The 12,606-nt window shown below is 45.4% G+C and overlaps 1 protein-coding gene across 3 annotated transcripts in view; it reads right to left on the bottom strand.

Annotated features, from left to right (window-relative positions):
• THADA (THADA armadillo repeat containing) overlaps positions 1-12,606 on the bottom strand; it is a 365,800-nt gene that overhangs the window by 50,504 nt on the left and 302,690 nt on the right. For all 3 annotated transcript variants that reach the window (XM_017544862.2, XM_017544859.2, XM_017544860.2), the window contains exons 33-36: positions 12,166-12,545; positions 11,455-11,573; positions 10,722-10,794; positions 7,044-7,197 (exon numbers count right to left, since the gene is read on the bottom strand). In XM_017544862.2, coding sequence (XP_017400351.1) covers positions 7,044-7,197; positions 10,722-10,794; positions 11,455-11,573; positions 12,166-12,545 — 726 coding nt within the window. The remainder of the gene's footprint in view (positions 1-7,043; positions 7,198-10,721; positions 10,795-11,454; positions 11,574-12,165; positions 12,546-12,606) is intronic.

The following is a 12,606-nucleotide window of genomic DNA, read 5'->3' as shown; positions in this document are numbered from 1 at the left end:
TAGAAACTAGCCCAGTGCTGATTCAAGTGTCTGAGCCTATAAATCCTCAAAGTGAAGCATCAATCAAGATTATGCTTTGGTGGAAAGAATAAAAAAAGAGAGGCTGGGCGCAGTGGCTCACGCCTGTAATCCCAGCACTTTGGGAGGCTGAGGTGGGTAGATGACGAGGCCAAGAGATCAAGACAATCCTGGCCAACATAGTGAAACCCCATCTCTACTAAAAATACAAAAATTAGTCGGGCATGGTGGTGTGCCCCTTCAGTCCCAGCTACTCAGGAGGCTGAGGCAGGAGAATCACTTGAACCGGGGGCAGAGGCTGCAGTGAGCCGAGATTGCACCACTGCACTCCAGCCTGGTGACAGAGCGAGACTCCATTTCAAAAACAAAAACAAATCCCAGAATCATCCACGACAAACGCAGCAGCTTGGGTCCATGTATGTCAGGGGTCCACTGTCTGACTGCCATTACTACTGGACACTGATCTGTTTATTCAGCCTGTGCTAGGTGCTGCTGTGGACAATCAACAAGAAAAGATAATATCTTCTCCTGAGCAACCAAAAGGAATATAAAGTCAAAAACACAAAACAATGAGTTATCAAGAACAAAACTACGTGGCTGTGACTCACAACAGGAAAGATGAGAGTGGCCTGCTGTAACTGACACAGACTTCATGATGAAAGTCAGAGGTGAGCATGGCCTCCCAGAAGGGGTATCTCTGGTCCAGGCGGGGTGGGCCTGGCCTGTGGAGGGTCGTCAGTAGAGGGCTATGGAAGACCACCATGCAGCATCCCCATCCTTTCAATGGGGAAACCACACTGCCCTAAGAACTTTCCTTTGTCTATCTTCTCCCTCATCTGTACATGGAGAACCTGGTTTCAGAGTCACTGATGCTTTAGTCATACCAATAAGAACAGTGGCTTCATTTGGGGTTTCGTTCTCTTCTTTTCCTTAAAGAGCTGGCTTTAAATTTTACTCAGCCTTTCAGTCTCCATCCTTTCTAGTTGTTCTGTAGGGTTTAATACCTTTCTTTTTTAATATTTTCCTCTTTTAATATGGTCATTTATATCCTTCCCTCTTTAGTTCATTTCAATTTTTCTTTTTCCTTAAATGACTTTGCTGTGCCCTTGACTTTTCTCATGTACTTTTTTTTTTTTTTTTTTTTTTTTTTTNATTTCACCCTTGTTGCCCAGGCAATGGCACAATCTCTGCTCACCACAACCTCCGCCTCCTGGGTTCAAGTGATTCTCCTGCCTCAGCCTCTGGAGTAGCTGGGATTACAAGCATGTCCCACCATGCCCAGCTAATTTTGTATTGTTAGTAGAGACAGGGTTTCTCCATGTTGGTCAGGCTAGTGTCAAACTCCCAACCTCAGGTGATCCACCCGCCTCGGCTTCCCAAAGTGCTGGGATTACAGGCGTGAGCCACTACGCCCGGCCTCTCATGCACTTTTTACGTCTTTTGCTTCTACCTACTCAGTACCTTTTTTTATTGAGATGAGGTCTCACCAAGCTGCCAAGGCTGGAGTGCAGGGGTGCAATGGCTCACTGCAGGCTTGACCTCCTGGGCTCAAGCAATTCTCCTGCCTCAGCCTCCCAAGGAGCTGGAACTACAGGTCTGTGCCATTACATCTAGCTAATTTCTTTTTTCTTTTTTTTGTAGAGATGAGATCTTGCTATGTTACCCAAGCTGGTCTTGAACTCCTGGGCTCAAACAATGCTCCTGCTTTGTCCTCCCAAAGTGCTAGGATTATAGGCATGAATTGCTGCATCTATTTTTCGTGTTCTTGTAGGCACAGGACCCAATTTCACATAGGAATTCCAGGTTATTCCATACACATTTTACCTGTTATGAGCTAGAGTTCAAGTAGGTAAAGTCACCTAGAAAATGTTCTGCAAAATGGTATTAACCTTACTGGAGAGACTTGACTAAAGTTTGTCATCTTTTGCTCTTATTCCTTTGAGTCTAATGATTAAATTGCAATCACACAGCCCCTTCTCAATATCCTTCTGGCTTTAAGAAAAATGTCTGGAAGTCACTAAGAAGAAAAAAGTTAAAACAGTATTGAAGAAAACGATGTCTCCCAGAGAAATATAGGGACACGAGACACTTTATTGGTCTGAACTACAACATTTAAAATTTGAATTTTACATCTCACTATCTAAAAACAGTTCTTTCCTTTAGACTAAATCCTTTCTCCACAACTATATTGAATGCTCCTTGGAGGCAGTGACCATGTCTGATTCTTGAGGGCCGAGTATGGAAGAGGTACACAAAAACAGAATTCTGCTAATAGGTGAGAAAAGAATCATACCATGTGAATATGGGATTCAACATGGCAGGAGAGGGCAAGGCTGGGGTTGAAGCATAGCTTTAGAACCTGGGTTTTCCTTTTATTAAACCCTATGCTTAAAAACAAAGCAAAACACAAGTTAACACAATTTAAAAATTTTTAAAAAGAACTATGCTTTTCAATTCCTTAGGATTTTCTCAATCTTGGTATTCTTACATATCATTGACATGCTGCCCGTTCCTATTACTCTTGACACACAGGGTAGCAGTGAGGAGAGACATGGAGGTGTAGAACATCCTGGAAACCAGCTAAGATCTGTACATCCATTTAATTTCAAAATATTTCCACCATTACATCCCTAAGATACTGGTATGGTTTGGATTTGTGTCCCCGCCCAAATTTCAGTTCGAATTGGAGGAGTGGATGGTGGGAGGTGAATGAATCATGAAGGCAGATTTCTCCCTTGCTGTTCTCATGATAGTGAGTGAGTTCTCATAAGATCTGATGGTTTAAAAGTGTGTGGCACTTCTCTCTGCTCTCTGACTCTCCTGCTCCACCATGGGAAGATGTGCCTTGCTTCTCCTTTGCCTTCTGCCATGATTCTAAGTTTCCTGAGGTCTCCCAGCCATGCTTCCTGTTGTGCCTATGGAACTGTGAGCCAATTAAACCTCTTTTCTTCATGAATTATCCAGTCTCAGGTAGTTCTATATGGGAGTGTGAGAATGGACTACTATGGAAAATTGGAACTGGAAGTGGAGCACTGCTATAAAGACATTTCCACCTGAAAATGTGGAAGTGACTTTGGAACTGGGTAAGGGGCAGAGGTTGGAACAGTTTAAAGGGCTCAGAAAAAGACAGGAAGATGTGGAAAAGTTTAGAACTTCCTAGAGACTTGTTGAATGCTTTTGACCAAAATGCTGATAGTGATAGGCAATGAAGTCCAGGCTGAGGTTCTCTTAGATGGAGATGAGGAGCTTATTGGGAACTGAAGCAAAGGTCACTCTTGCTATGCTTTAGCAAAGAGACTGGCGGTATTTTGCCCCTGCCCTAGAGATCTGTGGAATGCTGAACTTGAGAGAGATGATTGAGGATATCTGGCAGAAGAAGTTTATAAGCAGCAAAGTATTCAAGATGTGACCTGGCTGTTTCTAAAAGTGTACAATGATATGCATGAACAAAGAGATTATCTGAAACTAGAACTTACATTTAACAGGGAAGCAGAGCATAAAAGTTTGAAAAATTTGCAGCCTGGCCATGTGTTACAAAAGAAAAACCCATTTTCTTGGAAGAAATTCAAGCCTGCTGTAGAAATTTGCATAAATAAAGAGGAGCCCGAAGCTGGGCGCAGTGGCTCATGCCTATAATTTCAGCACTTTGGGAGGCCAAAATGGGTGAATTACTTGAGGTCAGGAGTTCAAGACCAGCCTAGCCAACATGGTGAAACCCCATCTCTTAAAAATACAAAAATTAGCCAGGTGTGGTAGTGGGCACCTATAATCTCAGCTACTTGGGAGGCAGGAGAATCGCTCAAACCTGGGGGACAGAGGTTGCAGTGAGCCAAGACTGTGCCATTGCACTCCAGCGTGGGCAACAAGAGTAAAACTCCATCCAAAAAAAAATGGCTGGGTGCTGTGGCTCATGCCTGTAATCCCAGCAATTTGGGGGGGCCGAGGCAGGCAGATTACAAAGTCAGGAGATCAAGACCATCCTGGCCAACATGGTGAAACCCCATCTCTACTAAAAAAAAAAAAATTAGCTGGGCATAGTGGCACATGCCTGTAGTCCCAGCTACTCAGGAGGCTGAGGCAGGGGAACTGCTTGAACCCGGGTGGTGGAGGTTGTAGTGAGCCAAGATTGAGTCACTTCACTTCAGCTTGGCAACAGAGCAAGACTTCACCTCAAAAAATAAATAAATAAATAAATAAATAAAATTTTAAAAAGGCCAGATGCGGTGGCTCACACCTGTAATCCCAGCACTTTGGGAGGCTGATGCAGGTGGATCATGAGGTAAGGAATTCGAGAAGAGCCTGACCAACATGGTGAAACCCTGTCTCCACTAAAAATACAAAACTCAGCCAGGTGTAGTGGTGCACGCCTGTAATCCCAGCTACTGAGGAGGCTGAGTGAGACAATCGCTTGAACCTTGGAGGCAGAGACTGCAGTAAGCCGAGATCACACTCTAGCCTGGGTGACAGAGCGAGACTCTATCTCAAAAAAAAAAAAAAAAAGCCAAATGTTAATAGCCAAGGGGATGGGGAAAATGTCTCCAGGGCATTTCAGAGACCTTCACAGCAACCCCTCCCATCACAGGCCCAGGGGCCTAGGAGGAAAATAATGATTTCTTAGGCCAGGCCCAGAGCCTGGTGGCTTTGTGCAAACTTGGGACATGGCATCCTGTGTCCCAGCTGCTCCAGCTCCAGCTGTGGCTAAAAGGGGCCAAGGTACAGCTCGGGTCATTGCTTCAGAGGGTGCATGCCCCAAGCCTTCGTGTTCCATGTGGTGTTGGGTCTGTGGGTGTGCAAAAGGCAAGAGCTGAGGTTTGGAAACTTCCACCTAAACTTCAGAGGGATATATCAAAATATCTGGATAACCAGGCAGAAGTCTGCTGCAGGAGCGGAGCCCTAATGGAGAACCTCTATTTGGTCAGTAGAGATGGGAAATGTGGGGTTAGAGCCCCCACACAGAGTCCCCACTGGGGCACTACCTCGTGGAGCTGTGAGAAGAGGGCCACGGTTCTCCAGACTCCAGAATGGTAGATCCACCTTCAGTTTGCACTGTGTGCCTGGAAAAGCCACAGGCACTCAACACCAGCCTGTGAAAGCAGCCACAGGGGCTGTATCCTATAGAGCCACAGAGGCAGAGCTGCACAAGGCCTTGGGAGCCCACCCTTTGCATCAGCATGCCCTGGATGAGAGACATGGAGTCAAGGGAGATTATTTTAAAGCTTTAAGATTTAGTGACTGCCCTGCTGGGTTCTGAACTTGCATGGGTCCTGTAGCACCTTTGTTTTGGCCAATCTCTCCCATTTGGAATGAGGGCATTTACCCAACACCTGTACTCCCACTGTATCTTGCAAGTAGTTAACTTGTTTTTAATTTTACAGGCTCATGGAATGATGGCATTTACCCAATACTTGTACCCCCATTGTATCTTGAAAGTAGCTAACTTGTTTTTGATTTTATAGGCTCATGGGTGGAAGGGACATACCTTGTCTCAGATGAGACTTTGGACTGTGGACTTTTGAGTTGATGCTGAAATAAGTCGAGACTGGGGGACTGTTAAGAAGGGATAATTGTATTTTGCAATGCGAGAAGGACATGAGATTCTGGAGGGGCCTGGGATGAAATTATATGGTCTGGATTTGTGTTTCTGTCCAAATCTCATGTTGAATTGGAGGAGGGGCCTGGTAGGAGGTGACTGGATCACATAGGCAGATTTCCCCCTTGCTGTTCTCATGACAGCGAGTTCTCATGAGGTCTAATGGTTTTAAAGTGTGTGGCACTTTCTCCTGCTCTCTCTCACACACTCACTCTCTCTCTCTCTCTCCTGCCATCATGTGAAGAAGGTATCTGCTTTCCTTTTGCCTTCTGCCATGAATGTAAGTTTCCTAGGGCCTCCCAGCCATGCTTCCTGTTAAGATTACGGAACTGTGAGTCAGTTAAACCTCTTTTTTTCGTAAATTAACCAGTCACAGGTAGTTCTTTATAGCAGTGCGAGAACAGACTAATACAGATACCTTTAACTTAAAACCAAAATCATTGAAAGCAACTAGCAGGTTATCCAGTCACTTTAGCCAGATGCCTAGAAATCATTCTTGAATTTTCCTTTTATATCAACCTCAACACCACCAACTCCTATTGATTCTACTTCCTAAATTTCTTTTGAGCCCATTCTCTCTTCCTTGCTGCCACAGATTCACACTTGTCCATTCATTTCTCACCTAGATTATTCCAACAGGCCTCCCAGAAGAGGAGACAGAATGAGTCTTGACAAATAGAAGTCAGTCAAGCAGTGTGGTTTGTTTAGTTTAGAGAACTGTTCCCTACTGATGACACATAGGGCCTGTGTCAGGGAGTGGTAGATGATAAGGCAGGAGCGGGGACCAGGGACAGAACAGAAAGGGCCTTATGAGTTGTGCTAAAGGGTGTTTAGGCTTTATACTGAAAGGTTTTAAATAGTGGCCTGAAATTATCAGACTTGCATTTCAGAAAGAGGCTCTTTGTGGAGAAAAGTTTAGAGGGTAAGACTGAAAAACAAGAGGCTGGTTAAGAGTATGTTAGTGGGTCGGGCACAGTGGCTCACACCTGTAATCCCAGGACTTTGGGAGGCTGAGGTGGGTGGATCACCTGAAGTTATTCAGGAGTTTGATACCAGCCTGGCCAATATGGTGAAAACCCACCTCTACTAAAAATAGAAAAATTCGCTGGGCATGGTGACGGCTGCCGGTAGTTCCAGCTACTCGGGAGGCTGAGGCAGGAGAACTGCTTGAATCCAGGAGGTGGAGGTTGCAGTGAGCCAAGATCGTGCCACTGCATTCCAGCCTGGGTGACAAGAGAAAAACTCCATCTCACAAAAAACAGAGTGTGTTCATGAAAATGATTAGAACATGAACTAAGATGGCAGGAATATATATGAAAGACATAAAGGCAGGGTGCAAGCCGCCACCTTTCACCTTCCCTTCTTTTTAGGTGAGAATATCTATTCATATTTTAAGTGAGTTTGGTACAACAGACTCTCCTCTCAGCACACTTACCAAGAATAGGACGGGGGTTGGTGAGGAAAAGTGGTGCAGTGCTGGCGAGGACTTCAACAGCGGCCAGCCTAGACTCTGTAGGGAGATGGTCTTCACAGGACAAGATGACCAGCTGAACCCACTGTTTCAGCTCAGCAGATATCGATTCCCTGTTCTAAAACACAGAATGGACCTATCAGTAGTTCAGAAGAGACAACCAAGGGCTGACCTACATCAAACTGGGGCTGCAGATTCGCTCTTAGCTCCGTGAGAAGAAAGCTTTTCTATTCCAACTAGAGAGAAATATGCCCAAGGAAGAAAATCTGACTTGTCTTTTGGTACTAGGGAGTCACAAAAACTAGACAGCAAGTTCCTTTAGTCTTTTTCTTTCTTTCTTTCTTTTTTTGAGACAAGGTCTTGCTCTGTTGCCCAGGCTGGAGTGTTGCGATACTTGGCTCACTGCAACCTCTGCCTCCTGGGTTCAAGCGATCTGCCTCAGCCTCCTGAGTAGCTGGGAGTACAGGTGTGTGCCACCACACCTAGCTAGTTTTTATATATTTAGTAGAGACAGGGTTTCACTACGTTAGTCAGGCTGGTCTTGAACTCCTGGCCTCAAGTGATCTGCCCGCCTTGGCCTCCCAAAGTGTTGGGATTACAGGTGTGAGCCACTGCACCCAGCCTTCCTTTAGTCTTTTTGGATGCAAATCAGGTTATGAGAACACTGGCATACTTGATAGCTCTGGTAAAGACCAAACTTGTGGGGAAAACCATCCAGCAAATAATAACTTGTTGTCACCAATAACCAGATACTCCTCCTGTAGCAACAGAACCCCAGATTTTTGGCTGGGCCCAAGGGCACCCAGCTAGAGACTACATGTCCCAGTCTCTGACATTTGGGAGTAACATGTGATTACGTTATGAAGACTGGGATGACACTAGAAGTAGTAGTATCTGTGCACTTTCAAGTCATGCCTTAGGAAATGGCCATGATCTTTATTTCCTGGGTTTCCCCTTCCTGCTAGCTAAACAAGGATAAGATGGTGGAAGCTGGGGACCTAAGATAGAAGCTATGTGTTTAGGACAGCAGAACAGCAAAGTATGAGAACCTGGTGGCTCAACACTGTCAAGCTACATTTGCTTTGGACAGCTTCTATCTGATTTAAGCCACAGTATGAGTTTCTGTTACAACATTTAAAGCAGCATCACAGGCTGGGCACAGTGGCTCATGGCTGTAATCCCAGCACTTTTGAGGCCGAGGCAGTTAGATTACTTGAGGTCAGGAGTTCAAGACCAGCCTGGCCAATACGATGAAACCATGTCCCTACGAATATACAAAAATTAGCTGGACATGGTGGCTCATGCCTTTAATCCCTGCTACTCAGAAAGCTGAGGTAGCGGAATCGCTTGAACCCGGGAGGCAGAGGTAGCAGTGAGCTGAGATCATGCCACTGCACTGTAGCCTGGGAGAGAGAGCAAGACGAAGGAGGGAAGGCAGGGGAGAGGAGCGGAGGGGAGAGGAGGAGAGGGGAGGGGTAGACAGGGGAGGGGAGGAGTGACTTTAAGAACATATAATAACTGGTTAGAAACAGCTTTGGATAAGAATAATGCCTTGGCAGTCTTGTTAGGCTGCCTGGTGACTTCTGTCTTAAAACTTGGTGGGTTTTTTTTGTTTGTTTGTTTTTGAGACGGAGTCTTGCTCTGTTGCCCAGGCTGGAGTGCAGTGGCACGATCTTGGCCCACTCTAACCTCCACCTCCTGGGTTTAAGAGACTCTCCTGCCTCAGCCTCCTGAGTTAGCTAGGATTATAAGCACGCACCACCATGTCTGGCTAATTTTTGTAATTTTTAGTAGAGATGGGGTTTCGTCATGTTGGCTAGGCTGGTCTCGAACTTCTGACCTCAGGGTGATCTGCCCACCTTGGCCTCCCAAGGTGCTGGGATTATAGACATGAGCCACTGTGCTTGGCCCTGGTGTTTTTTTTTTTTTTTTTGAGACAGGGTCTCATTCTGTCGCTCAGGCTGGAGTGCAGTAGTGTGATCTCTTGGATCACTACAACCTCCGCCTCCCAGATTCAAGTGATTCTCCTGCCTCAGCCTCTGGAGTAGCTGGGATTACAGGCACCCGCTACCATGCACGGCTAATTTTTGTATTTCTTGGTAGAGATGGAGTTTCACTGCTGGTCAGGCTAGTCTTGAACTCCTGACCTCAGAGTGATCCACCCACCTCAGCCTGCCAAAGGGTTGGGATTACAGGCATGAGCCACCATGACCGGCCGGTGCTTTTCTTTGCCCTCTGGGCTATAGTTTTTTAGCAAATCATCTCCGTTCCTGTACTCTCTCCACCCCACCTGACTTTTTTTTTGGGCTTTTTGTATCTCCTAGTGACTTCCTAGGTTTGGCTCCTTGTCCTGCCTTTGAATGACAGATCCAAGGAAATTGGGCCTGTTTGTTAATTTCTACCCTCGGTTTTATCTCCGCCCAGCCTCATGCTCTCTGAACTTCACAATCTCCTCTATGAAGTCTTCTTCAGCCTCCTAACTCTTACTCCCTCCACTGGGTTCCCACGGCCCTGGCACATCTTCCTGCTAGAGCATAGAATGTAATTATCTAATGTTCTCTTTCTTTCATTAGACTGTATCTCTAGTCTCTGCTCATCTTTATATTTCAGTACCTATACATCAGTGCTAGGTTTATTGTAAGGGCTCTGGATTCACAGTGTTATGCCATCACCATCAGTGTGGCTGTGTGGAATCCAGATCTTCAGGTGATTTTCCTGTGGTATGGGCTGCCTTCTACTTGTGATTCTACGATGGTGCTATCTTTCTTGTATGTAATTAAGTAGCATGTATTTGTCTTAAGACATCTTCCCAGGAAGGTTGTTTTTCTTTTGTTCTACTTCACTAACAAAGGACATGTAAAACAGGTGGGGTGCATCTGGGCCTCCATCCGGAGCCAGCTGGGCCATGTTCTGCGGGAATATTTAAGCCTTAGTGATGTATTTTCATTTTTAGTTCATTAGGTTGCAAATATTTTTGGAAGTGACATGTTTATTCCTCTTTAAATAAAGAGTCTAGTTACAGAAATAGGGAAAAAAACAAGGGATTTGAGGATAAGTGTTTTAAGGGGAAGGTCCTGTTACCCCTAGGGACTCTTAATAAAAAAAAAAAAAGCCTAAAACAGGCCAGGCACAGTGGCTCATGTCTGTAATCCCAGCACTTTGGGAGGCCAAGGCGGGTGGATCACCTTAGGTCAGCAGTTCGAGACTAGCCTGGCCAACATGGTGAAATCTGTCTCTACTAAAAATACAAAAAATTAGCCAGGTGTGGTGGCAGGCACCTGTAATCCCAGCTACTCGGGAGGCTGAGGCAGGAGGATTGCTTGAACCTGGGAGGCAGAGATTGCACTAGGCCAAGATCATGCCACTGCACTCCAGCCTAGGCGAAAAGAGCAGAACTTAATAAAAAAAAAAAAAAAAAAAAAAAAAAAAGCCTAAAACAAGAGAAAAGAAAGGTGGTGTTCAAAGACGTCTTCCCGAGTTATACTTGAAGTGAAAAAGCAGCATGAACAATATTTTTGTAGATGTTACGTACACATGTCACAGGGGTTCTGCCTGCTGAGACAGTTTACTTCTACTGACACCTTCCGAGTAAATGAGAACACAAAAACCCAAGTCCCAGAACAAGAACAGAACCAGCCTTACCTCCACACATGTCTGCATATGGTGGGAAATGATTTTAGAGGCAAGTCTCAGAGCTACACTCTGTATTTCAGATCTAGAAAAATAAACAAACAAAAAAATCACACAAAATTACAATCAGACATATTTCATACATTGGTGTGTGTGTGTTTTGTTTTTTTTTTTGTTTTTTTTTTTGAGACAGAGTCTTGCTCTGTCGCCCAGGCTGGAGTGCAGTGGTGCAATATTGGCTCACTGCAACCTCCGCCTCATAGTTCAAGCGATTCTCCTGTCTCAGCCTCCTGAGTAGCTGGGATTACAGGCGAGCACCACCACGCCTGGCTAATTTTTGTATTTTTAGTAGAGACTAGGTTTCACCATGTTGGTCAGGCTAGTCTCAAACTCCTGATCTCATGATCCACCTGCCTCGGCCTCCCAAAGTGCTGGGATTACAGGCATGAGCCACTGCACCTGGCCCATACACTGGTTTTTGCAGACAGTCTGTAACCTATGCAGATGTGAACACTGGAAATCTCCACCTCCCGGTTACAAAAATGCCTCTGGAAGCAATTACCTTTGGTTATTAATGTGAATCACTGATATCACTCTATTGCTTGAGTTTAGAACTCTTAGGCTGAGGCTTAGAAGAAAATACAGGACCTGAGACCTGAGGCAAGGATTGTGAGCAAGTTCATTACACAATGACTGACGAGACCAGACACCCTACCAGGCTACACGTGAGGCACTGGGGGCAAACCTTTCATTGGAAGCAATATCCATCGTCCAGATCAAGAACTCCTTTGGGGTCAGATGGACACAGTGCTCCGTCTGGGGAAGCCACTCACTAGGGTTCATGCAGTGGAGAATTTTCAGTATCTGTTAAGTCAAATCCATGAAAAAAAAAGAGAAATAAATACTCAGGGAAAAGTCTCCAGATGTTAAATAATAGTTTTATCAACAACGGGTCTATCTTTCAAAAGGCCCTCACTGACTTATTTCCCCCATAATACCTTTGGGAGACTGAGGCAGGGTGAATGACTAACCAGAGGACCTCTAGTGATGGGACAGGAGCCAGATGCCCTGAGTCCTAGGCCCCTGCCCTTTCCTGGATTATGCTTTCCAGGTGGCCATCTGCCCTGAAATTGCCATGTCAGCAAAGACTACCTCTGACACTCTCTACAGTGAATTTTTAATGATCTGTTTCCTAAACATCCCAAAGTGGTTTGCTCTGTCTTTGGTTAATCTCTGCCATCAATACCCCTATCATCAAAAGCTTTTCTTGGTGCCCTAGGTATGACGCCGTGCAAACCATGATACAAAGAGAATCTTTATCCACTGGATGCTGAATCTACTTCCTATTGCCCCAGAGAGCACAAACCCAATCTTGCCTCCATGACCCCACCATTCCAGTGGCTCATAAAAGAATGTGGGGAGTAGAAAGGGGCAGTCAGTACATCGGAGGCCTTACCTTGTAGAAGCATTCTGGGTGATTCTCCTTCATGGCCAATAATAAGAATTTCTCTCCCATGTTGCACAGCAAGGGTGGCAGTTCCTTCTCTCCGAGTCCAGAGGCTGTCGACAAGAACTTTTCCAAGAGAGCTTCCAGTGTCAATGAGCGCACTTCAGGGAAGGTAGATTCTAACAGCCGAGAGAAAGAGATGGGGACGTCCCTCGCCCGCTTTCCACTCTCGGCTGCTGTGGCCCACACTGCAGCAATGGCTAATCTGGTGAGGCTCTGGAGGTACTGGGGCAGGCCTGGCACCTTGAAGGCACTGGGAAATCCTGTTATCAACTCTGATGCCGAGATAATCCCTCTGACTTCCTCCCAGAAGCCAAGATTCTCCAGAACTAAGAAGCAGAAAAAGCAAAGAGAAAGAGATAATCACTTTTTTTTTTTTTTTTTTTTTTT

Source organism: Cebus imitator, unplaced genomic scaffold, assembly GCF_001604975.1.
Source record: "Cebus imitator isolate Cc_AM_T3 unplaced genomic scaffold, Cebus_imitator-1.0 Scaffold172, whole genome shotgun sequence".
Lineage (NCBI taxonomy): Eukaryota > Metazoa > Chordata > Mammalia > Primates > Cebidae > Cebus > Cebus imitator.
The sequence above is the reverse complement of the archived record's forward strand: the minus strand, read 5'-3'. Positions and strand labels throughout refer to the sequence as shown.